General features: G+C 54.3%; 1 protein-coding gene across 4 annotated transcripts in view; it reads right to left on the bottom strand.

Moving 5' to 3' along the window:
• Window positions 1-5,918: 5,918 nt before the first annotated feature.
• MYL4 (myosin light chain 4) overlaps window positions 5,919-26,435 on the bottom strand; it is a 29,268-nt gene continuing 8,751 nt past the window's right edge. For 3 of the 4 annotated variants that reach the window (XM_002719462.5, XM_051825078.2, XM_070060556.1), the window contains 7 exons: window positions 18,402-18,561; window positions 15,860-15,887; window positions 9,312-9,461; window positions 7,989-8,162; window positions 7,008-7,085; window positions 6,465-6,508; window positions 5,919-6,078 (listed from right to left, as the gene is read on the bottom strand). In XM_002719462.5, the coding sequence (XP_002719508.1) occupies window positions 6,480-6,508; window positions 7,008-7,085; window positions 7,989-8,162; window positions 9,312-9,461; window positions 15,860-15,887; window positions 18,402-18,530 (588 nt within the window). In that variant the 5' untranslated portion in view covers window positions 18,531-18,561 and the 3' untranslated portion in view covers window positions 5,919-6,078; window positions 6,465-6,479. Of the gene's footprint in view, window positions 6,079-6,464; window positions 6,509-7,007; window positions 7,086-7,988; window positions 8,163-9,311; window positions 9,462-15,859; window positions 15,888-18,401; window positions 18,562-18,851; window positions 18,965-26,435 lie in introns of those variants that run through there. The other variant, XM_070060555.1, reaches the window with a different exon arrangement.

The raw sequence follows: 26,435 nt of genomic DNA on the forward strand, positions 1-26,435 counted from the left end.
CTGGGGCGGGGGTCCTGTTGGAAGCAGGCTGTTGCGATTGTGCCATCTAGTGGTGGCAGGGCATATTGCGCCACACGCCATTTCCGCCACGAGTCTGCCTTAAATGCCCTCCTAAGCAGTTTTCAGGGCCCTAGAAGGGCCGGTCTCCTCTAGGTCTGACGTCAGTTCCAATCTGGGGCCGTGTTCAGGAGAAGAAACTGTGGCCACCCCTAATAATGGAGACTTCTGTTCAAGCGGACCATTTGCTTGGGGGAAGCTGTAGGGAAGGGGTGAGGCTGGAATAACCTGAGAGCACAGAAGAGCTCGCAGCAGGGAGGGAGGACGTGCGGGGAGTCAGCCTGCGCAGCCAGTGACGCTCCCAGAGATTGTGAGCAAATAAAAGGCGGCTCAGGAAGTGGAGAGGAAGGCTTGGGAGTGGCCCGCAGGCCCGCAGCAGCTTTCCAAGTCCTAGTTGGGGAAGCACTGGATGACTGTGGTGTTTTGGGAATCTCGCTGCCTTCATCTGGAGGGGGAGTGGAAGTCCAGTTTGCTGTGACGCCTGCCACGTGCCCACGTGGAATCTTAGGTTCTGCAACGGGAATAGCAAGTCTGTCCTCCTGGCTGCTGTAGGAGGCTGTGGGGCGCTGTGCACAGTGTCTGGCAAAGCCAAGTGGATGATGTCTTTATGGTCACTGCTTGGAAAGCATTCGCCTTTGACTGGGGACCCGGTTGTGTGCTCACCTTAGCACCTTCGTGACTGCTTTGCCAATCTTCTCTCCAGGGGGATAGCAGAGGCTACAGTGCCACTGGTGTGGGAAGGTTTTGACAGATACCTCCCTCGCTCTGTGTTGCCCTGCTCACCTACCTGTCAATCCAGAGACCCTCTCCTGGAAGTACCTACTCTTATCCAGGACATGGGGTGGTACCATGTGAACACTTCTGCTTTTTTTTTTTTTTTTAATTTTATTTATTTGAGAGGCAGAGCTACAGACAGAGGGAGAGATGAGAGAGGTCTTCCATCCACTGGTTCACTCCTTAAATGGCCACAATGGCCAAAGCAGGGCCAATCTGAAGCCAGGAGCCTCATCTGGGTCTCCCACATGGGTGCAGGGGCCCAAGGACTTGGGCCATCTTCTACTGCTTTCCCAGGCCATAGCAGAGAGCTGGATTGGAAGAGGAGCAGCCGAGACTAGACCCGGTGCCCATACGGGATGCCAGCACTGCAGGCGGTGGCTTTACCCACTATTCCATAGCGCAGGCTCCAACACTTAGGTTTTTCTAAGCTCATAAAAAGCCAGGTAGGCCAGCACCATGGCTCAATAGGCTAATCCTCTGCCTGCGGCACCGGCACCCTGGGTTCTAGTCCTGGTCGGGGTGCTGGATTCTGTCCCGGTTGCTCCTCTTCCAGGCCAGCTCTCTGCTGTGGCCCGGGAGTGCAGTGGAGGATGGCCCAAGTGCTTGGGCCCTGCACCCCATGGGAGACCAGGATAAGTACCTGGCTCTTGCCAACGTATCAGCGCAGTGAGCTGGCCACGCCACGCTGGCCGCAGCGGCCATTGGGGGGTGAATCAACGGCAAAGGAAGACCTTTCTCTCTGTCTCTCTCTCTCTGCCTGTCAAAAAGAAAAAAAAAAAAAAAAGCCAGGTAGACTGGAAGCTCGCTCTCTCCTCCTTGTGGACTCAGGATGAGCAGAGCAGGGTAGGAAAATTCCCCTTTACCTTCCCCGGCCCACTCTCCCTAAGTAAAGCCCTCTAGTGCCTGTGTATTTTTCTCCATTGTAAATAAAGCTGATCACACTGCACGTCTTGTTTGTGCCTGAACTTAGAATTCTTCTCAAAGTAAATGCAAGAGTCTGGAAAATTAATTTAGGCCCAACCTAGCCCACAACACCACCATGTGCTTGGGAGACACCCTGTGACTTTCAGGCAAGAGGTGGGAAAGGACAGGCCCGGCTGTGGCATGGTAGGCTAAGCTGCTGCCTGCGGCACTGGCATCCCATATGGGCGGAGGTTCTAGTCCCGGCTGCTCCTCTTCCGATCCAGCTCTCTGCTGTGGCCTGGAAAAGCAGTAGAAGATGGCCCAAGTCCTTGGGCCCCTGCACCAAGGTGGGAGACCCGGAAGAAGCTCCTGGCTCCTAGCTTTGGATCAGCCCAGCTCCAGGCATTGTGGCCATTTGGGAAGTGAACCAGGATAGAAGACCTTTCTCTCCGCCTCTCTGCCTCTGCCTCTCTGTAACTCTTTCAACTAAATAAATCAATCTTTAAGGGGAAAAAAAGAGAGAGAGAGGTGGGGAAGCAGCAGAGCAGGCAGAGAGCCAGGAGGGGCTTCTCTGAGTTCGTCCCAGTTCCTGGCTTGGCTCATTCCCTCTGACCACGGGGCCTTCCCAGGAGGATACACAGGACAACCGTGTACCCTAACCCCAACCATAACCCCAACCTTCTCTAACTTAGAGTGGGCAGCGGTCCCCTGGCCCCTGTCCACAGAGACGGGGGTGGCCCGGCCACACTGGGATCCATGTTTACTCTCCCAGTCACACGCCTCCTTCCACACAAGGGCTGCCTGGCATCCCATGACTTGCTACCCTCCCCTGATGATAGCTGGCTCTGTTAAGTCTTCCCCAAGGCTAGGACACCTGCTCTCCTCTCCTCCCCTGCCTGTCCCCCCCCCCCCCACACACACACACACAGTGGAGGAAGAGAGCCCGGCAACCTCAGTCCTGCTCCCATAGATGACGTGGCCTGGGTCTGTATTTGAAATAACGGAAGTCAGTGGAACCGAAGGAAATCTGGGAAATACAGTGCCCCTCCCGTCTGGCCTCGTCCCTGGAGGGGACCAGCTAGAGCGCAAGGCTGCTTCCACCGCCATCACAAGCCCAGCACCACGGCGGCCGGCCGGTGCGCTGGGTTCTGAGCAGGTGCACCGGGAGGAAACGCTTCCAGACGCTTCCCTCGCGGAAGTGAGCCTGAGCAGGGGGCAAGCACAGTGACGCTGCAGGTGAGAGGTTCCCGCACGAGGGTGAGAGCAGCCCTGACTCAGATGCGAGGGAGAAATGTACGTCCGTTTCCTGCAAGCCACTGCCCCAGGCCTGCATAAGTCACAGTCCCAGAGGCGGGAGCTTCAGAAAGTTCAGGAAAATGCACATTATGAAAAAAACCATCCATGGATTTCAAATACATTTTTGCAGTAAAATAAACCTTTTAATTCCATTTCTCCATGCCTCTTGGAGTAGCCTTCATATAGTGGTAACTGACACTGTGTTTGGTGAATGTCGGCTGTTGTCACGTGACTAAAACCAATGTCTTCCCACCAGATGGTAAGCTCCCTGAGAATGGGACCATGCCTGTGTGGTCCAAGCCAGTGCCCCGCACACAGCAGGGACTCGCTGAGTGTGTGTTGAATGACAGCATCAGTCTACTCATGTCCGTCTAGTCCCTGGCCTCAGCAGCAACCTCGGGGCAGCTTTTCCTTAGTGGTCTGGCTTAAAGCTCCTCTCCCCAGGCAGATCCTCCCTGCCACACCCCACACCCTCCAGGGGCCTCCCCCCCCCCAACTCCCGCCCTGCGTTCCATGGATACAGTTGCTCTTTGCCATTTGGCATCCTTCCCTGGTTCAGCCCTGAAAGCTTATGGCTTTGCTTAGCTGGACGGAGAGCTACTTTGGCAGGGGAAACAGACTTTTCTGTCTTTTAATCATTGAGAGCCTTAACTCTGATTTCAGAAAGGCGTGCAGTGGACAATTCACACAGGGCGTTTCCCAAAATTCATGGAAGTTTGTATTACGAAAAACCATGCATGGAGTTCAAGTAAGGTTTGCGCCAAAATAAACACATCTTTTCCGTCCATTTCTTCGTGGACTTCTGGAAGTCCTCTCCTGTTCTCTGAGGAAAGGCAGGGAAGGAGGGAGGAAGGTCTGACGAGGGCCGACCCCAAGGAGGAATGTTGGCTTCCCAGCTGGGAGGGGGACTAAAGGAGTGAGGTGAGGTCAAGAAGGGGGCAGGGTGGGGGGAAGAGCGACAGAGAGGCCCCGCGCCTCGGAACGCTTTCAAAGGCAAGCTGGTGCGTTGGTACAGAGAAAGGACGGATCTGGGGGGCCTGGGTCCAACTTCCGTTAGCTGGGATCTTTGGTGAGTCATTCGCCTCCAAGGATTTCTTATTCTTGCAATTTGAACATCTGGCCACGTCAGTGCTCTTCTGACTGGGCCCCAAGGAGGCCAGTTCCAGGGTCTGGGAAGCTGGGATCCAGCCCGTGGGCTCCTCAGCCAGAGAAATGCTGCTGCCTGCAGCTTCGTGCACTGCCCGCCCACCGACCTCAGCTTGCGTGACAGGCTGGGGCCAAAACAGCTTGAAATCTCCGTGCTCAGTGCCTCCCCTCCCAGCTCTGTCAAGGGCCCTGCCTGCCTGCCTGCCTTTCTTCTTTCAAAGTTTATTTATTTATTTGAGTCAGAGTTACAGGAGGGAAAGATCTTCCACCCACTGCTTCATTCCCCAGATGGCCACACTGGCCAGCGCTGGGCAGGCTGAAGCCAGGAGCTTCCTCCAGGTCTCCCTTGTGGGTGCAGGGGACCCAAGCATTTGGACCAGCCACTGTTGCTCTCCCAGGTGCTCCAGAAGTGGAGTAGCCGGGACTCAAACTGGCGCTCCATATGGGATGCCAGCGTCATAGGTGGTGGCTTAACCCGCTGTGCCACAGAGCCAGCCCCGGGCGTCTGCTTTTCTGATTGAACCAGCTCACTCTCAAAGCTAGGAGCTCTCCTCAAAAAAGAAAAGCTGTGTACGTGGGCCCCTGTCTCACTGCCCCAGCCAGACTACCAGTTCTGAGAAGGGCAACTCTGGGCTTCGGGTTCTTAGCGCCCTGTGACAGGCAGGCAGCTCTGGCCAGAACTAAACTCATAGATGTTCCACAAAGTTCTGTGGCCGGATACTCCAACAGTCAGGGCAGCAAAGAGACCATGAGAAGTGTCTCCTCCACCTCGGGGAGTTTTCGCAGGTGCAGGACCCCCCCACACACACTGGGGTGATGGGGTCCCTGAGCGGCAGGGCAAGTGCGTCCACTCCTACATGTGGTCTTTCACTTCACACCACCACCTTTCTCCTCCTTCCTAGTCACTGGTCTTCCCACCCTCCTTTCCCCACTCCCTGCCCTTCCAGGGGAAGGCCGTGATCTGACCCTGCCCCGCTCCGAGGCCCTGAGCTGGGGTGCTGGGTCTGGAGCCAGCGACACTTCCAGAACATGCAGGGCTGACTCAGGCACCAGGGGCTGTGTGCTCAGAGGAGGAGGCGCCCAAAAGGCCCACATGAAGAAGCAAGGGCCCAAACCAAAGCGCGGGCTCTCCCTACAGCGGGAATTTGGTCAGCCTTGAGAGAGAAAGGAGATTCTGATGCTCCCCACAAGATGGGCAACGCTTGAGGACGCTGTGCTGAGTGCAGTAACACAGACGCTAAAGGGCTCACTTGTCTAGGAGAGCCAAGCGCACAGACACTGACTGTGTCAGTGGCACCCTGACCGCCAGGGGCTGGAGAAGGTGGCGACATCCCAGAGGCTGGCGCACAACCGTGGGGATGTGCTGCAGGCGGCATCGGCTGAGGGTCTGTGTGTTTAAGGACCCCTGGGGGACTTCCTGGATCAGCCCCTGGCAGTGACTTGGGGCAGAGGGAGTCTGGGAACTCCAGTTCCTCCCACGCAGACGCTTCTAGAGCCCTCACTCCTGGGTCTGACCCCAGTATCTCAGAGCCATGGCTGCCGCCGTTGTCTCCCAGACAGACTCACTTCTCGGTGCACACGGGAGGCCTCAGGTGACATCCGCACTCTCTCTCTCTCCCACACACACACACACACACACACACTACAATCTGGACAAACCTCAAAGAACAGCTCAATTCATTAATTAGTTAAAACACACACACACACACAAAAAAAAAAAACACAGCTCAGAGACGGAGCAGAGTCAGGGGCTGGGCCCAGCCTTGGTGGAGCTGTTTATTCACAGGGAGGGCTGCGGGGCTGAGGGCCTCAGGGCCGTGGTGCAGGCATAAGTCCAGGCTCTCGTTCTGGGCCTCTCGCCAACTCACCCTGGCGTGGCTGAGGCTGTCAGCCAGGCACCTGAAAGGAAGCACTGCCTTACCACAGACTCCAGTCCCTGTGTGGCCAGCCTGAGCAAAGGGGCACCCGGGGAAGGGGGGAGGAGGACAAGGGCCCAGGGCCCAGGCCTGGCTCCCCTCTTCCTATGGGATCCGGCACCCTCACCCCCATGGGCTTGGACAGGAGGCCCAGACCTGAGAGGCCCCGGAAGTCAGGGAGCAGGGAGATGGGACTGATCAGGGCCCAGATGGGGTGACAAGGCCAGGGAGGGGAGGAGCAGGAGGCAGGAGACAGGAACCAAGCGCAGAGGGGCTGGGCGGAAGCCCCCTCCCCTCCAAGGGCAGGTGGTGGTGTTCCTGTGCCCCGAGAGGCCCCAGAAGGGACCGGGAGAGAGAGGCTGAACTCACCAGGAGGAATGCGCTTCACCCAGACATGATGTGCTTCACAAACGCTGAGAAAGAAAAGGACAGCCAGCGGCTCAGCCCCTCCCCAGCCCTTAGGCCATGCCCGCTGCCCCATGCATCGGGCCTGCCTGCCACTTGGAATTCTTTCTCTTCCTTGGGGGATTGTAGGAGACGGAAGGAGACAGGAAGAGATCTGACCTCTGCTGTGTCCTCCCTTCCTGCTGATCCTCAACACAGGTCAAAGGAGCTGCAGTGTCCCTACCAGTGCCCACATCCTTGAGAAAGGACCAAGGATCACCCCCACTGCTCAGATGAGAAGACTGAGGCTCAGAGGAGGTGGTGACATGGTCAAGGTCACACCACCAACGTCTCACAGAGCTCTCTCCAAAACCCATCCTACTTCTATCACATGAGGATGTTTACTCCCAGGATGGGGCCCCCCAAAGTCCACCCGATGCCTGCATCCTGCTCCTGGACCAGCCCAGCTCAAGCTGCACCTGCCCTCCCACCCTTGGGTGCCCTGGGGAGCAAGACAAGGCCTGATACCTTCATAGTTGATGCAGCCGTTGGCGTCCTCGTGGCCAGCTAACACCTGCTCCACTTCAGCCTCAGTCATCTTCTCTCCTGGGGTGGGGATCAGGAGGTGGGGCTCTTAATGACAGCTGACAAAGGGGGGCCAGGCAACAGTCGAGTGCCCCTGGGTCTGAAGGACCAAGACACCCTGGACCCACCCAGGCTTTTACCAAACACATGCACAGGCTTTGGAGGGCGACGCCAAGAGTCTTGAGGCCCTGCCTGGTCCCTGAAGCCTCCCCCTCTGCCTGAGAGCCACAGGGCTCCAGCGATTGGGACATAGACAGGACAACACCCCCAAGTCCCACCACTCAGGCCTGGCAGCAACCTCTGCTCTGCCAGCCTGCTCTCCTCCCCTCTCCTCTCCTCTTCCCTCCCCTCTCCTCTCTCCTCCCCTCTCCTCTCCTTTTCCCTCCCCTCTCCTCTCCCCTCCCCTCCCCTTCCCTCCTCTTTCCCCTCCCCTCCTCTCCCCTCCCCTCCAGTCTCCCCTCCCTTCCCCTCCCCTCCCCTCTCCTCTCCTTTTCCCTCCCCTCTCCTCTCCCCTCCCCTCCCCTTCCCTCCTCTCTCCCCCTCCCCTCCTCTCCCCTCCCCTCCACTCTCCCCTCCTCTCCCTTCCCTTCCCCTCCTCTCCCTTCCCTTCCCCTCCCCTCCCCTCTCCCCTCTCCCCTCTCCCCTCCTCTCCCTTCCCTTCCCCTCTCCTCCCCTCCCCTCCCCTCTCCTCTCCTCTCCCCTCCCCTCTCCTCTCCTCTTCTCTCCTGAACCCTGGTACCTGCGGGGAAAATGCAGCTGGGAGGTTGTTCGTACAGAGCCCAGGGAGATGGCACCTGGACCAGGACGTGGACCCGGGATGCAGGGACCCATGGATATAGCCCCCCTACCACCACCACCACCAAAATCCGAGCCCTTGGCCCCTCGCCTCCCCTATGCAGGTTTCGTCCGAGCCGGCTGGCCTACCCAGGGTGGCCAGCACGTGGCGGAGCTCAGCGCCCATGACCGTGCCGTTGCTCTCCTTGTCGAAGACCCGCAGCCCCTCCACGAAGTCCTCGTAGGTGCCCTGCTCCTTGTTGCGGGAGATGTGCTGCAGGATGGGCAGGAACGTCTCGAAGTCCAGCGTCTTGGCATTCATGTCTTCAGGAGAGCGGGGGACAGTCAGAGAAAGCAGTGTGAGCAGGTGCTCGGGAGCAGAGGCCAAGGCCGGCCGGTAGCCAGGGCTTGGCCACAGCTGCTCTGTGACCCTGCAGGCCCCAGAGCTGCCCCTGGAGAGGCCTTGGAGACCTCTCCTCTCGCTCTGTTCTCGGCGAAAGGAGTAGAGTAGGCAGAAAAAGGAATTACAGCTCCCCCTTGGCCGAGGGGCTGAGGGCAGCCGGCGGCAGCAGAGTTTGAGAGACCCAGAGGGCCCCGCAGCCCGAGCCTGACGCACGACTCGGACTTTTGACGTGGGACAGACGCAGTCACGGAAGCAAACTGACAGGGTTGACGAGAGAACTGTTTGCGTGACGGCATTGGATCCACTTCTGGAGCCTGCTGCCTGGAGCGACTCTCAATCATTTTTATCAGTTTGCAGTTCTCTTGCAAATAACACCTTTCTCCCATGCTGCAGTGTGGCACAAGCTTTAGTTAAATAACTGTAGGCCACCTTTAAATACTACCAACATTGGCGTTTCTTTCATAGCCTCCCAGAACCCCTCCAAAACGGAAGTGGCCTAGATTATCTTCTGACTTCCAAGAAGTCCTGCTGGGGCCACCGAAGCCTACCGGTTTCAGGGCAGGTGAGAGAGAGGCATCATCAGAGGGCTAACCTTGAATCTGCTTGAGCCTCTAGTAAATAACTTGCCAAGGTCATTGCCCTCACCACCGTCAGAAACAAATGATCTGTGACACAACTCACGAGGGTCACAGGACACAGCGCTGTGACTGACGCCTCGACCAAGGCCTGCTGGGTTGGGAGTGGGGACGGGCATTGGCTACAGGTTCCCAGGCAGCCAGCTGTGTGCCCAGCACCCTGGTCAGGGCAGCCAGAGGAAGACAATGAAACCACAGGGGTTCACTTCTGGGAGCTCCCAGTCTCAGCAGGGAAACAGCATAGCCCAGACCACACTCTTCTTCTTGAAGTGTTGGGGCTTCTAGATAAATCCCACAACAGAACTGGGCTGACCTGGGGAGGGGAGGCTGGTGCTGAAGGGGGAAGAAAGATTGAGGCTGCTGGGGGGACAAATCGAGGGGCCGGGGGGCTGTGGGGCTAAGGCGGGAGAGGCCATTCCTGCAAGCTGCACTGACCTTCGGGCTTGGGCTTGCCCAGGACACGCAGCACCTCGGTGTTGGTGGGGTTCTGGCCCAGGGCCCGCAGCACGTCCCCGCACTGCCCGTAGGTGATCTTCATCTCGCCAGTCGGGGTCCGGTCAAACAGAGAAAAGGCCTCTTTGAACTCTGCAGAGAGAAGACCCAGCTGCAGCCCCTGGCCCCGAGTGAAGGCAGTCGCTGGGCCGATCAGCCCCCACCCCAGCTCAGCCGCAGGTCACTGTGCTTGTCGAAGCACTGCAGCCATTGGCCCAGGCTCTCCCGGGAACCAGCTTCTGACAAGGGAAGTGGCAGTCTGATGCCCACACAGCCCAGCGCTGGGCTGCCATCTCTCCCATCAGCGGTTGCCACATAATTCAAGTGTTTCACCTTCTTCCACCCTTTTTACCACCCCCCACCCCCAGCCTCCTACTTTAGGTGAGGTTCCTCACTGTGGAAAAGGCCAGAGAAGCCAACAGCACCGGCACAGGAGTGAGGATTCCTGGGGACTCATCTCGGCTCCACCTTGGGAAGCAGGCTTGGGTGGCTGGGTCTGTTTCCTTGTCATATAAAGGGAGTAACAGCTCCGCCCCACCCCTCCCCGGTCCTGGGAGCATCAAAGGAAGTGGCAGTATGTGAGGCAGTTGGGACCGTGACAAGACCTGTTGGAAAGTCGACCATGATCATCGCTGCCTGTTCCAGGCGGAAAGAGGACTCCCAGGCCAGAAGAGGTGACACCGTGGCAAGGCAGACCCTAGCTCTGCCATGGGCCTGCCTGCAGCCTCGGACAAACTGCTAAGCTCTGTGGGTTCTCAACTTCCTAACTCTATGCGGGGACACAGCGCCCCCTGGGGTAGGCGGCAGCCGCGTCACCAAGCACGCCAAGTGCGGTGTGCAGCACGTGGTAAGGGAGCTGACTGCCACATTTCCTACATCTGCCACCAGCTCAGGGCTGCAGAGTGGACTCCCCACGCGGACCAGGGCAGGCAGCCAAGGGACAAGGCCAGATTCAGATGCTGCTCGGCCCTGCGCACCAGTTCATCAGTGGGGATCATGTGGACCAGGAGCGGCACCGGAGCTACCTTCTGCTGCCCACAAAGCAGAGCTAAGCAGATTAACCACATAAACCCAAGAAATGTGTGAACCACGTAGGAGAAAAGCTGCTCTCAGCACTTGAGAGAAATTCTTAACACCTGCGAGGCAGCATCAGAATGATTTACAAATCATTTCATGTAGCTCAGTAGATCCAGACCTCAACTCGCAACTCCTTATTAAACGCCACAGGACTTTATACGACATAAAACTTCACAGCTTTCACATGACTGAATGACTTCAAATTCCATTTCCACTGCGTATTAGCTATGTGACCTTGGGCAAGTAAATATTTAACCTCTATAAATCTCTTCTCTTCCGTAAGGTCCTCCCTCACAGGGTCTTTCATTTGTATCCAGATTAATGCAGTAATGTGGTTAAGCACATTACGTATGGAATACAATCATGTAAGTAAAAGTCAACATAATTTCTACAGCACACAGTAAATGGTCGAACACTGCCGTGAGTACTCTCTTACTGACTTTAACCCCAGTTCTGTCACTCAACCATGTGACCAGGGCCAAGTCACTGAGCCTCACCAGACCTTGGTTGTATCCTTTGCAAGAAGGAAATAATATCCATCCGACAGTCTTGTTATAAGCATTTAATTTTTAACTTCAAAAATAATTCACACTTTTTAAATCCGCCACAAGTTCAGCGCTCAGTAAACACACGTGTGTTAGCTGAATCTGAATTTAGACCTTTCAGTCTTCCACTCTGTTCAGAAAAGCGAGATCAGATGACTGGTAAAGTTGTCTCCTCGAAGTGATGCTCAACAGGAGGCTGGGACGGGAGGAGATGGAAGGAAGCCTGCCCCGGGCTCGGAGGAGGCAACTGCACCCCATCGCCTAGCTGCCTCACCTCATAAAATCCTCATAAATAAACCAACGCAGATGTCACTTCTGACCAACTATTAAGAAAACCAACAAAATTCCGGGGAGGGGGGAGGTTGGGAGAAGAAGTTTGCTTGTTGCATCGACTCATGTGCCAATCTGTTTCTCAGCCTGCTGGGAAGTGTGGGATGCACCTGAAAACTGAACATTTGGGCTAAGTGTTTGGCCCGGCAGCTAAATCACCTCTTAGGACACCCGTACCCCATAGAAGAGTGCCTGGTTTGAGTCCTAGCTACTCAGCTTCCAGTTAATGCATACCCTGGAGGGAAGCAAGTGATGGCTCAAGTACTTGGATCCCTGTAACCCATGTGGAAGATCTGGCTTGAGTTTTGGGCTCCTGGCTTTGGCCTGGCCCAGCCCTGGCTGTTACAAGCATTGGGGAGTGAACCAATGGATTAAAGACCTCTCTGTGTCTGTTCCTCTCATTTTTTTCTTTTTGTCACTCTTGCACTCTCACTCGCTCGCACTCTCTCTCTCTGCTTTTCAAATAAAACAAAAATAAATTTAAAATTTTTTAAATATGAAAGAAATGGAGCGTTGAAGTTTAGGACTAGTTAGCCCCAGGTGATCTGGAGGTGTCAGAGGTGGTGTTCCTGAGCCCAAGGAAACTTGTTCTCAATTCTCTGCCCACACGAGCAGCGAGTCCCAGGATGTGACCCCCTTTGAGAAGCATATGAAAATCTGGACAGGAACCAGAGCAGGAAATCAGGGTTAAAAGCTAGTTCCTGGGGGCCCGCGCTGTAGCGCAGCAGGTTAACGCCCTGGCCTGGCATCCCATATGGGCGCCGATTCGAGACCCAGCTGCTCCACTTCCAATCCAGCTCTCTGCTATGGCCTGGGATAGCAGTAGAAGATGGCCCAAGTCCTTGGGCCCCTGCACCCACATAGGAGACCCGGAGGAAGCTCCTGGCTCCTGGCTTCGGATCAGTGCAGCTCCGGCCATTGCAGCCATCTGGGGAGTGAACCAGCAGAAGGAAGACCTGTCTCTCTCTCTCTCTCTGCCTCTCCTTCTTTCTGTGTAACTCCGACTTTCAAATAAACATTAAAAAAAAAAAAAAAAAAAAAAAAAAAAAAAAAAACTAGTTCCTGGGACCAGTGCTGTGGTGTAATGGGTAAAACTGTCACCTGCAGTGTTGCCATCCCACATGGGAGCCAGTTCGAGACCTGGCTGCTCCACTTCCCATCCAGCTCTCTGCTATGGCCTGAGAAAGCAGTAGAAGATGGCCCAAGTCCTTGGGCCTCTGCACCCAAGTGGGAGACCCAGAAGAAGCTCCTGGCTCCTGGCTTCAGATCGGCGCAGCTCCAGCCGTTGTAGCCAACTGGAGAGTGAACCAGCAGATGGAAGATCTCTCTTTCTCTGCTCTCCTTCTCTCCCTGTGTGTGTAACTCTTAACTTTCAAATAAATAAATAAATAAATCTTAAATAAATAAAAAATCTTAAAATAAAAAAAGCTAGTTCCTTTGAGGGGGTCAAAACACATAACAGAACCTGGGGCCACATCACCCAGAGGCTAGAAAGCTAAGCAGAGACTAGGCAACCATCTCCAGACAGCTTGAAGTGTCCCGAGGGTGCTGGGTAGAACTCAAAATGTCTGAACTAAAAAGAACCTCATTTTGCAGATAAGAAAAGTGAGATTTAAAGAAGTGACTTGCCCAAAGTTATACAGGTGGATTTAGGGCAAATATATTTAGGCCAAATAACATATCTCAAATAACGTTCTTTCCACCACAACTCGAAAAACCATCATCAGCTTCGCCAAAGAGCAGAGGAAGGAACAGCAGGGGTACAATTAAAGAAGAAGCAAGTCTAATCCACCATAAGGAAAAATGTCTTCAAGGTCAGAGGGATGAGGGCTTCGCAACTCCCAAAAATCTTCAGGAAGATAAGCGGCCGCCAGCTGTGCCAACTGGCTTTGACTAGGATTCTCATTTAGGAAATAAAAAATTTTAACCAAAAAAAAGTTTTTTTTAATCATTACTTGCTTTTCCAGTCCTCACTGGTACCATTATGTTTGCATATTTACATAAGTATATATTTAACTAAATGCATTAAAATTAAGAATTTCATAGCACTCCTAAAATGATCAACTGAAATTAAATAACCACAGAGCATTATAAAACAGCTATATTCAATTCACTAGGTTCAAACTGCATGTGCCAGTTTTCATGCTCTATTTGCAAGTAAACTGGTATAACATTTTTGGAGGGTAACTTGGCAATAGCTATTATCATTATTATTATTATCATCATTATTACTGTTAAGACAGAGACAGAACTCCTGCTGGTTCACTCCCCAAATGCCAACATTCTCCAAGTGCCAAAGCTGGGGAGCCAAGAGCTCAATTCAAGTCTCCCATGTAGGTGGCAAGGAGCCAACTACTTAAACCATCGCCACTGCCCACCAGGATCCACACCAGCAGGAGACCAGATTCCTGAACCAGAAAAGGGTCTCAAACTCGGGTACTCCAGCATGGGATGCTGGTGTCTTAACTATTAGACTAAATGCCTGATCCTTTTCCCCCCATTTTGTTTATTTTTATTTTTTAAAGATTTATTTATTTATTTGAAAGTTGGAGGGAAAGACACAGAGATCTTCCACTAGCTGGTTCACTACCCAGATGGCCAGCATTGGGCTGATCCAAAGCCAGGATCCAGGAGCTTCTTTCGGTCTCCCATGTGGGTGCAGGGGCCCAAGCACTTGGGTCATCTTCTACTGCTTTCCCAGGCCATAGCAGAGAGCTGGATCAGAAGTGGAGCAGCTGGACAAGGACCAGCACCCCCATGGGATGCAGATGTTGCAGGCGGTGGTTGTGCCCACTACACCACAACGCTGGCCCCAGTATTACAATTTAAAATTCACATATCGGGCAGCACTGTGGCGCAGTGGGTTAAAGCCCTGGTCTGAAGTGCCAGCATCCCATATGGGCCCTGGTTCTAGTTCCGGCTGCTCCTCTTCCGATCCAGCTCCCTGCTCTGGCCTGGGAAAGCAGTAGAAGGTGGCCCAAGTCCTTGGGCCCCTGCATCCATGTGGGAGACCTGGAAGAAGCTCCTGGCTTTGGATCAGTGCAGCTCCGGCTGTTGCGGCCATCTGGGGAGTGAACCAGCAGATAGAAGACCTTTCTCTCTGTCTCTACCTCTCTCTGTAACTCTGTCTTTCAAATAAATAAAATAAATCTTTTAAAAAAAAATTCACATATCCTTGGACCCACTGCTAGGAAGGGCACCTGGGGAAAGCATGTTGACATCCTTCAACAGGAAACAACTGAAGGTCCACCAATAGAGTCTTGATTAAATAAAAACGCTCCAACCATGTGGGAGGATCTATATGATTGTTTAAAAGAATAAGGTGGAACTCTTTGTGTTAATTATGAAAATATATACAGATACGATTACTAAATGTTATGTATTACCAAGTCCAAATACATATATTTAATAAAAAGTACAAAACAGTATTATCACATGGCTTGATTTGTGTGAGCTTCATACATATGGTGTATGTATAAACTCCTTGATGTCCCTATACATGGGTCCATGAAGACTTGTTAGCAATGGCTGTCCTTGGACGATGGATCAGCCTGATAATAGCACTTCTACATTTCACTGTTCACTTTTAAGGATTTTACGTTTGGCTGTTTTGTTTGTTAAGTCACGTGCACTCACCCGTTTCACTTTAGAAACAGTGTGCATGCTTAGAATGAAGGCATTGAACCAAGTGCTCTTTCAAGGTCCCTCCCAAGCTCTGAGATTATATATTCAGGTGGCATTTGCAGGACAGAGGGATGCGCTGCAATGACCATGACTCCTGCTTTACACCTGGGGACACGTAGCTATCACACGATGAAATGTTCCATGCCCAAATGCCAGACGCCTACCAAAGAGTAGCTGAAGGGCAGCATTAGGGGAGAGTGGGAGATCTCAAGGCGTGTCCTGAAGTTGCACTTAACAGTACACCACACACATCTGAGAGATCCTCAGTCGTCCCATCGCAGATGGAGAAGAGCTGCTGATGGCCATCACGGGCAGACCAGGGCAGCCACTGGTCCCTGCTGCTGGCCCTGCCTACTGGGTGAGCACCTAGGCAGACCTCACGACCGGGACGGGAAAGCCGGAACCCCAAGGCAGGCCTTCCAGAAATAGGGGCTTCCAAATACCCTGGGGAGACTTTCAGGCTGAAGGGAAGAAAGGGCACTCAGATTTGCGGAGCCTCTGTTACGTCAGCAGCCTGGCACAGTGGTGGAGAACACAGATCTGGAGTCCCGTTGTCTGAGTCTGTGTCCTGGCTCCACCACCGACTGCTGTGTGAGCCTGGGCAGCTGGCCCCATCTCAGCGTGTCTGTTTAGTCACCTATCAGATGGAAGTGGTAATAGTTGCTCGTAAATTAAACAAGCTAATTTATGTGAAGTGTTTAGGACGACGCCCAACACACAGTAAGAACTCCGTGTGGGTTTGCTGTAATGAGGATGGGAATGATTATTCCTACGTGGAGAACACCTGCTTCTCGCCCTCTTCCTCCTCCTTCTCTGGGAAGTACTCCAAGGGGCAGCAGTGTTAGCCATACTCACCCTCGATCTGGTCGGCGGTGAAGTCTATCTGTGGGGAGAGAAGAGACGGGTGAGGGGGACACTGCTGAAGGCCTTCCGTGGGAAGCCAAACCTCCAGCGGGCCACTGATGAGGGTGGAAGGAGTCCCTGAGGAACAGATCCCAGCTGACGGCTAGACAGCAATGCCCCTGCCCCAGCTCTCTCACACCACTCGTTCGTTAATGGATGGCTCTGGGTAAGATGAAGAGAGAGAACTATTCTAGGTAACTTGAGGACCTACATTGAAGCCCTATTGAAACTCGAAGGGTCAGAGATAAAGCTCTCATCTTGCCAGCCAAAATCACCCTCACCCTGCAGCCTGTCCCCAGGCCACATTCCTCTCCCACACAGGCTATATTTCCCCGCGCTTTGGGCGCCCAACACTCCCCACCCGTGGACTCTCTTCTTCCACTTGATGCTGACTTTAGGTCCACTTCTCTCACTGAAGCCTTCTCTCATCCCATTCCACCTCGGCCCCTCCTCAGCCCATGTCCCTCTTAGGCACTCTGGGACAGCCGGGGTAATCTGCCTGGCCTGCCACACTTCAGATTCCTTTTCTAGTCCTGCCACGGTGTGCGCTTGGTCTCCTGGAAACCAGGGTCCCCAGCGGGCAGAGATTTTTGTCACTGAAATGCTTGTCATGTAAAAGGCACTCAACAAGTAAGTGTTGAATGAAGGCATAGATTTTGGATTTCTTCCATAATACAAAATAATTCAACACTGAGTACACAAAAGGGAAGAGGCAGGCTCTGAAGATGATGCTGATGACCAAGCATGAGCCAGCACTTTAATTTGGGATCCTGCGCTCCTCTGTTCCCTCATTGTCCTGATTCACCCCACCCATGGCATCCCCTGTCCGCTGGCTGCTGCTTGGACCACACGCGTCCCGTCTCCTCTCCAAGCTGCCCTCTGCTAGGGAGGGACCCTGGGGTTGCAGGTGTGGTCAGACTGGGAAGGAAACTAACTGTGCCCAGGAAGGGATGCTTTTGCCAAAGGTGGTCAGGAGCTAAGACGTATAATAATAAGGAAAACGGCTCTCACAAAAGATACCACTTCCATCTGGCAGATGCAGACATGGAAGAGGAGATTACCACTGGGGCGAGAAACTAGAGGTGGGTGGACAGAGAAGTGTTACGGGTCAAGACGGGAGCGCCTGTCCCACATCAGGAGCCCGTAACTGGGTCGATGCCAGGGGCCAGGCGTGGCAGCATGCTACAGGCATGTATGGTCCTCCAGCAGAACAGGGCAGACAGAAGGGCGGCAAGGGAACTGGAGGCAAACAGAGCAGCTTTGTGCGCCAGGCTCCGCCCAGAGAGCGAGAGATGAATGTTCTAGAAAGTCTTCAGGCACTTTCACAGACTTACCATAGCCTCAGTTTCCCCAGAGTGAGCCATACCCAACCTCAGGAATGAGGCAGCTGACTCCATCTCCTGGCCAGGCCAGTTCTGCTTAACTCCTGCCCTTGGTGGGGACTGCCAGGGCTCAGCCCCAAGTCCCTAGCACAGTAAACGTGAGGCATCCCTGCTAGGGGTGTGGGCGCGAATCCTGAGAGGGCCAGGGAGGGCCACACAGAGCTCTGGGCTTGAGTTTCTCTGCCTGCACCACACACGCCCTTATTCTGACCAGATTCCTCACCACCCCCAGCCCACGCTTGAGTTCAGCTCCCGCGGGGCCCACCACTCCCAGCCCGTTATTAATAGTAAACACCTGGCCACTTCCATTCTGGTGCCAGCACTTAAAACTGCTTCTCTGCAGGGGCCTCGGACCCCTTCCTCTGCGGCCCACGCCCTCCCGTTCCATTCCTTCAGCAGCTGGGCCTGACAGCGGGCAGGGCCCAGAGCAGATCCAGGGGGAGGAATGCTCTGGTGGAAGGGGAGCCAGGCGGGACAGAGGATGGAGCTCAGGAGGCAAAAGAGACCAGGCTAGAGGAAGCTCTCAGCCTGGGCTGGGCCAGGCCAGTCCTCTGCATCCTTCAGAGATCACGGGAGGGACCCACCTGTGCAGGGAGGAGGAGAAGAGGGACCCGGGTGCCCCCTCACCTTGCCTATGCCTCCCTTCCTAGCCGCCCGCTCCCACTGTGAGAGCGCTGGTAAACAGAGACCTTGCCAGGCCCCTGCACCTGGGGAACCTGCACCCTGCCCGTTGGCAGCCATCAGGGAGCGTCTGCACACTCCTCCAAGACAAAGCGCAGCCTCCTTTCTCTGCTACCACAGCCTCCACCTTCCAAAAGGGTGAGGCCTTGGTTAATTTAATCTCCCACCATTTGCAGCTCTGCTAGGCAAACCTGGATGGCAGAGCAGGGCCTCCCAAACAGGGCACCGAGCTACTATTGAGGGAAAAGGCCCATGCCCCGAGCTACCCCTCATCAGCCCCAGTACCTGCTCGGTTGCCTGGGACAGGGATCCAGGGCGTGGATGCCAGGGTCTTCATCCCCAGCCCCAGGCACTCAAACTCCCGCCCTCCAGGGCAAACAGGATGCTCAGCCTCACCCCCACCACCATCCCTGGAGCCGAGCCTCACTCACCTTTACACTCTTGGGGTCAAAGGCAAGATCTCTGGGGGGCTCAGGAGCTGAGGCAGGGGCTGCAGCAGGAGCTGTCGCTGGGGCTGACTTGGCTGCCTCCTTCTTGGGCTCAGGCTTCTTGGGAGGCATGCTGTCGCAGGATCACTGGTGGAGATGGGACCTGGGAAAGAAGCACGCGACGCGGCACCTGGCGGATGAGATGGGAGACAGGGCCGCCTCCCTCCCCTTTTATCCTGCTCAGGAGCCCCCACAGAGGGGCTGGGTGCAAGCAAGACAACTGCTGCTGACTATAAAAGGAAGAAACACCAGCAGGGCACAGCTGACAACTGTGCATTGTCACCAGGTTGGGGGCTACACCCCCCTTCCCTCCTCATTCCTCCCGGCCTCCACCTCTGGGACAGGCTGACGCCCTCCCGCCAATCGGCGGACACCCACAGGGGCCAAACAGACCCTCTCAAAACTGCCAGTGCAGCCAGAGAGATGAGCTGACCCGAGCAGCTGATAACCCTCACGCAGAGCCCAGCGGAGGCTGAGGCTTTTTTTAGACCCTCCTGAGCAGAGGCAGCCCACTGCACATTCCTTTCAAGCCAAGAGCCTTTAAGCTGAGAGCCACTTTGGGCACCGCGCTCTGCCCGGAGGCTCAACTCCCAGGCATGGGGCCCTGAGGCGGCAGCTGGTCCAGCAGCCCACACGGTCCTACACCCTCCCCACCCTCAGGGCCAAGGCTTCCATATGCCAGAGCAGGCATCCCAGGAACTCCACAGATCTCAGGTGCCTAGATCTTCCACCCCACCCCCAACAGTCATTCATGCAATGAATACTATGCACTTAGCATGTGCCTAGGGGAACCTGAATGAGAAGCAGAGAGGTGTGGCAGAAACTGAGGACTGGTTTTTACTAGATAACTAATTCATTTTGTACCCTGGAGAGTGTGAGAGCATGTGTGTGGTGCCTACTGGGCACTATTAAGCACTATTCATATCGAATCTCATTAAATCTGCACCACAATTCTAGAAGGCAGATCTCTAATTTTTTTGTTTTGTTTTGTTTTTATTTGACACAGAGAAACAGAGAGAAAGGTCTTCCTTCCATTGGTTCACTCCCCTAATGGCCAGAGCTGCGCCAAAACGAAGCCAGGTGCTTCCTCCTGGTCTCCCATGCAGGTGCAGGGCCCAAGCACTTGGGCACCCTCCACTGCCCTCCTGGGCTACAGCAGACAGCTGGACTGGAAGAGGAGCAACCGGGAGAGAATCCAGCGCCCCGACCAGGATTAGAACCCGGGGTGCCAGCGCCGTAGGCGGAAGATTAGCCAAGTGAGCCACGGCGCCGGCCAGCAGATCACTATTATTACTGCCATTTTACCCAGGCAGAAATGGAGGCGAGAAGTGATAGAACAGCCTGACAAAACCACTCAAATAATTAGCCATGAGCTGGAACCCAAGTGTGCCTCCTTCTAAAGTTTCTACGTGAGTCATTTACATCGTGGTCCTGTTTACGGGGGCAGAAAAGCACACCTGTGTGTGTTCACAGCAAGGTCAAGGTGGAGGCGCAGCAAACCGTCACCCAGAGGCAGACAGCCCTGGGGGCCTCGGGCAGGGGCAGCAGGAGTTTGGCACTTGGCAGTCTATTCACATTTTTCACTTCCTGTATTAGTGGAAATTTTTTTTTTTTTTTTTTTTTGACAGGCAGAGTGGACAGTGAGAGAGAGAGACAGAGAGAAAGGTCTTCCTTTGCCGTTGGTTCACCCTCCAATGGCCGCCGCGGCCAGCGCGATGCGGCCGGCGCACCGCGCTGATCCGATGGCAGGAGCCAGGAGCCAGGTGCTTTTCCTGGTCTCCCATGGGGTGCAGGGCCCAAGCACCTGGGCCATCCTCCACTGCACTCCCTGGCCACAGCAGAGGGCTGGCCTGGAAGAGGGGCAACCGGGACAGAATCCGGTGCCCCAACCGGGACTAGAACCCGGTGTGCCGGCGCCGCAAGGCGGAGGATTAGCCTAGTGAGCCGCGGCGCCGGCCCTAGTGGAAATTTTTATAACAAGCATGTACTGTTTCAGTTGGCTGGCGCCGCGGCTCAATAGGCTGATCCTCCGCCTTGTGGCACCAGCACCCCGGGTTCTAGTCCCAGTCGGGGCGCCGGGTTCTGTCCCGGTTGCGGAGTGCAGTGGAGGATGGCCCAGGTGCTTGGGCCCTGCACCCCATGGGAGACCAGGAGAAGCACCTGGCTCCTGGCTTTGGATCAGCGCGGTGCGCCGGCTGCAGCGCGCCGGCCGCGGTGGCCATTGGAGGGTGAACCAACGGCAAAGGAAGACCTTTCTCTCTGTCTCTCTCTCTCACTGTCCACTCTGCCTGTCAGAAAACAACAACAACAACTTTAAAGCTCAGTAAGATACTGAGAAAAACAAGAGAAGCTCACTCGGCCCCCACAACTGCTTTGGGTTCCAGTGTCCGGAGGAAAAGAGGAATAAAGCCGAGAGAAGCGGAAGAGCTGCTTAGCGGGCATGGGGCCAGTTTCTTCCACTGTGAGACAAGACCACGAGACTGCCCAGACCCCCATACCCCACAATCCTTGGTACCCAGGAACCCACATCTGCCCTGGACACGGGCTTCGTGTCCGATCGTTACTTCCAGAGCCAGCGGCACCTTAGGGACCACCTCTTCCCGCCCCTCTTTACAGGTCAGGCATCTAAGGCCCAGGGCGACTGCGGTGCTGCCTCAGGGTTCCACCCAGGTGGAGCTCAGCGGGCCCATTCTGACTGCCAGCATGCACACTGCCCTCCTATGGCCTGGACACCTGCTCAGCGCTGGTGGGCAGAGATGTCTCCGAAGGAGACTGAGGCCAGGAGAAGCCCCAGGGAATCCTAGAGCACGACCAGTGCCAGGCCCGCGGCGGGCTGTGGTCCCTTCTTCTCCTGCCTCACCTGCTCACTCCTCACCCAGCCACCCTGACCCCTTGTCGCCTGCTCCTTCGCACCAGGCAGCACTGCTTGCGCCCTTCTGTATTCCCTGCCAGTCCCCTCCCTGACCTGCCCCGTGGGAGCTCAGGTTGTTGGTGATGAGACAGAAGAAGCGGCAGCCCCGCCCTTCCTCCCCGTCTGCCCGCAACTGCATCCCTTCCTGGAGCAGGGCTGTGGCCGGCTTTGGACGGAGACACAAACTGCGATTCCTGTAGAAGCTGCGTGCGGGAAGCAGGAAGGCCCAGGCACCAGCCCTGCCCTGCCGCCCTTCCCCTCGCTGTCTCAGAAGAGAAAGATGCTCCAAAGGGCGCCCCACAGAACCCTGAGGAGCCACCTGCAGACTCGGCTGTGAGGGCTAGAGAGGCGCACCCTGCTCCTCCCCCAGCTCAGCTCCACTTCAGGAGCCACTTCTGTGGGTTTCACCCACTGGGGTGCCCACGACCATTGTCTGAAAGATGCTTCCCCGGTTTTAAAAATTTTAAATAACCACTGAAGGAAATGCCCTCGTGATGTCCCCTTCCAGTTGCAAAACAAGTCATTCTAGAAAGAAGTAGGATCCTCAAAGACAAAGAGCTAGGAAATGGTTCTTTGCTTTCTTTTCTCTGCTTCCTTTTCCTTTGCAGGGAGAAAAGACCATTCTAGGAAGTGAAGTGTCCAATCTGCATGGGAACAGAGGCGGGGGCTGGAGAGCTGAATGGAAGGGCATGAAAACCGCGAGAGTGGACTGCGGAGGCAGTGATGGTCGACGGTCTGACGGTGCCACCTCCTCATCTCGGGCTGCTGCGCGTCCCCAGGACTTGTGACTGCGACCTTGCGTTCTCAGGTTGTCCTGAGATCTGCACTGGAAGATAGCTCGGGAGGCAGAGCAAACAACCTGTGGCTCCTGGGAGAGGTTCCCAGAGCTGCTTCCACTGGGTGCTCCCAGACGCACGGAGAGCAGGTGTGCAGCTCCCGGGGGTGGGGAGGGGAGTGGGGGTCCATGTGGGGAGGGGCCAGGTGAGGAGGCAGTAGCTGAGGGGATCATAAGTGTCTAGGAATAAGGACAAGGTGGGACGGATGCAGGAGGGGCAGGGCAGCAGCTGGGAACCCAGGGTGTGGAAAGCACGTGGCAGGGCCACTGCCCATCACCGAACACTCAGAGAAGGAGCTGCAGCCTTGAAGTCAGGCCACAGGCGCCCCAGCCGGCGAGGAGCCGCTTCTCATATCAGCTCCTGATTCCTCCAGCAGCCGCGGAGCAGCCACCGGGAGAGAGCTGCGGTCCCTGGGAAAAAGAACCAACACGCCAGGCGCTGGTCTTGCTTCCACTCGGACCCGGGGGGGCCCGGCAAATGGAGTCAGGGGCTTCACTTCGCAGGGTGCTCGTTCTGCTTCAGGCCTGCGACTTTGTCTTCGTCTTACTCATCTGGAGTGTTCTCCACAGGGCCCGTAACGGGAAGTGCTGACCGATCAGAGAGAGGCGGAAGTGAGAAGAGACAAGGACAGCAGTGGGTACTGGCAGCAGAGCAGCCGTCTCCGGGAGCATCTGGGGTCCCCACACCAGCGCGGCCCACCTGAATGCTGCCACCGGAAGGACCTCAAATTCAGGGACTGAAAACCCAGGGCAGAATCCCATGCCCACCAGTTCATTACATCAGACTTCAAATTCAGAGACCAAGGCACAGGGCAGAACTGACCTCAGTCCTCACTGGGGTGGGCTCCCCCGCATCCCCTCACCACAGCCTTGCCTGAGCGAGATCTGCTGGAGTCTCTCGACAGCAGACCTGGCTGTTGAAGCCTCATCCTTGTCACCCTCCCTCCTTGCTTCTGGTCAGTGTCTCACAAGCCTGGACATCATAGGGCAATGCCTTGGCCAAGACTACATCAATCATTCCCCCAGGGGACACTGGGTAATTTGGGTTTACTGCAAAGCAGAACTGAGAGGCCCCACTCAGGAGCCAGACTGTCTGGGTTCAAGTCCCGTCTCAACTAATTCTGTGGTCCAGCTAGTTAACTTTTTTATGCCTTAGTTTTCTCATCTGTAAAATGGAACTACAGAATAATTCTGTAGGGTAGTTGGGAGAATTAAATGAGCTAATACAGGTGCGTGCTTGGAACAGTGTCTATCATGAGCAAGTGTTGAATACCCTGAAGTCTGGATCCTGACGGAACTAGTGTGCCTGCTGCATCCTCTCCCAAGATCAGCCACGGAAGAATTACAAAGAGAAAGCACCAGGAAGTGAAGGAAACTGAGAGGAAGCCCTTGGGTGGAGGGAGGCCCTGTTTTGAACGGGGTGCGTGTGGTTGGGTGGCTCTGGTGAGGGCGGGAAGGAACCAGGCTCAGCTGTGGAATCAAACAAGGGATCAGGGCACTGACCTCCCTTTTCCTCCACTGCGGTCTTGGTAAAAGCAGCGCCACCCTCTCCCCTGCCGAGACTCAAACCTGTGGTGCGGGTGTCGGTAAGGGCGACGTCAGGGCACTGAAGACGCACTACACTTATGAGGGGCTGGCAAAACCCATCTGGGACAGATGTGTCCCCCCCGAGTCCCTCTAAACTCTCAGGACAGGTGAATCACCACCTGAGGAGTGGCTCCCCCCAAGGTTACTTGTTCCTGTGGGAGAGGGTGAAGGCTGGACGTGAGTTATTTTGTGGGTTGAGCCTGCCTGACCTGGAGCCCCTGGCTCTCAATTTTGAGGCTCCCTGATGCCCCACTCTGACCTGGGCTCAGGGGCACTGGTTTGTACTGCCTGACAGTGAGCTCCATGCCCGCGGGCAAAAGAGCAAGACAGGCAAGGCGCACAGACAATTCCAGAGGCTACAGCTTCCTCGCTTGCGGGCTGTTCCTGAAGGTGAAATACAAGAACACACCAAGATTTTAAAAACAACCTGATCAACATGCTAGAAGAGATAAAGGGAAATATCACCAATATGACATCAGAACAAGAAAACATAAAGAACCAAACAGAAATGTCAGCTATGAAAAGTCTAACAGTTGAAATAGGGGGAAAGGGAAAGTTAAAAAAATAAATAAATAAGCAGGGGCCAGCGCTGTGGCGCAGCAGGTTAAAGCCCCAGCCTGCAGCACCAGCATCCCATATGGGTGCTAGTTCAAGTCCTGGCTGCTCTATTTCTGATCCAGCTCTCTGCTACGGTCTGGGAAAGCAGCAGAAGGTGGCCCAAGTCCTTGGGCCCCCGCATCTGCATGGGAGACCCAGAGGAAGTTGCTGGATCCTGGTTTCAGATCAGTGCAGCTCTGGCCATTGCAGTCATCTGGGAAGTAAACCACTGGATGGAAGACCTCTCTCTCTCTCTCTTTAAAAAATAAAAAATATCTATTTTATTTATTTGAAAGTTAGAGTTACAGAGAGAAAGAGGGAGAAAGGAGAGAAAATCTTCCATTCACTGGTTCACTCCCCCAAATGGCTATAATGGCCAGGACTGGGCCAGGTGAAAGCAAGGAGCCAGGAACTCCATCTGGGTCTCCCACATGGATGGCAGAGGCCCAGGTGTTTGAGCATCTTCTGCTGCTTTCCCGGTGCGTTAGCAGGGAGCTGGATCAGAAGGGGAGCAGCCCCTCTTGACCCAGGCCCAGCCATTGTGGGCATTTAGGGAGTGAACCAGCAGACAGGAGTGCACTCTCTTTCTCTCTGCTTCTTCCTCTCTCTGTAACTCTGTCTTTCAAATAAATAAAATAAACCTTTTTAAAAAAGAAAAAAAAAAGTTATAACTTTAAAGAAAAAAGAAGTTGAGACCCTGCCACATAAGACCTATAGACTGAATTCCCAGCTCCTGACTTCAGCCTGTCCCATCCTGGCTGTTGCAGGCATCTGGGGAGTGAACCAATAGACGGGATCGCTCTCTCTCTCTCTCTCTCTCTCCATTCTCAAATAAATAAAAATAAGTAAAAAATTGTTTTCCCCCTCTGCCTTTCAAATAAATAAACTGGTAAAAAATTTTAATGATTTTGTTACTTAATTCACTTACTAGACAAGTACGTTAATTTTATGAAATCTAAATACAGATTGAGTATTTTTTTTTTTAATTTATTTGAAAGAGTTACAGAGAGAGGTAGAGACAGACAGAGAGGTCTTCCATCCACTGGTTCACTCCCCAGATGGCCGCAATGGCCGGAGCTGCGCCGATCTGAAGCCAGGATCCAGGAGCTTCTTCTGGGTCTCCCACGTGGGTGCAGGGGCCCAGGGACTTGGGCCATACTGCACTGATTTCCCAGGCCACAGCAGAGAGCTGGATTGGAAGAGGAGCAGCCGGGACTAGAACTGGAGCCCATATGGGATACCAGAGCTTTAGGCCAGGGCTTTAACCTACTGCACCACAGCGCAGGCCCCCAGATTAAGTATTTCTGATGAAAATTTAGCATTCAAATTAAGACATGCTGCACAAGAAAAATACACACTGGATTTTGAAGACAGTACAAAAAAGAGAATGTAATATATCTCATTAACAATTTTTTTACATTGATTGCATGATGAAATTACAACATTTTGGGTATCTCAGGTTATGTATTATTAAAATTTTAACTAACACATGTACTGGAAGGGCTACCCATTATTCAGGAACACAAAACAAATATACACTAAAAATGTTTGGTGATTGTCTATCGTGGACATGTTTTGGATCAATGGGGTAATGAGATAAATGATAATAAAGAAATAATTAACAAGAGAGGTCTTTTGTGGGCCACTGATAAAGGTCATAAATTAGAATGGTTAACACAATCATGTGTGTAAAATGTCTTCCTAACGAGGAGAGAGGGAAAACCAGTGACCCTTAAGGTCAAGGATGAAGCAGAGGAGGGGAAAGGTGTCTGAAAATCACATGGCGAGGATCATACAGCACTGGCTCTCAGAACACTTTGTATTTTTGTTTTTTTTTTTTTTATTTGAAAGATAGAGTTAGACAGTGAGAAAGAGAGAGAGAAAGTTCTTCCTTCCATTGGTTCACCCCCCCAAATGGCCGCTACAGCTAGAGCTACGCCGATCCGAAGCCAGGAGCCACGTGCTTGCTCCTGGTCTCCCATTCGGCTGTAGGAGCCCAAGCACTTGGGCCATCCTCCACTGCCCTCCCGGGCCACAGCAGAGAGCT

Source organism: Oryctolagus cuniculus, chromosome 17 (genome assembly GCF_964237555.1).
Source record: "Oryctolagus cuniculus chromosome 17, mOryCun1.1, whole genome shotgun sequence".
In the NCBI taxonomy this organism is placed as follows: domain Eukaryota; kingdom Metazoa; phylum Chordata; class Mammalia; order Lagomorpha; family Leporidae; genus Oryctolagus; species Oryctolagus cuniculus.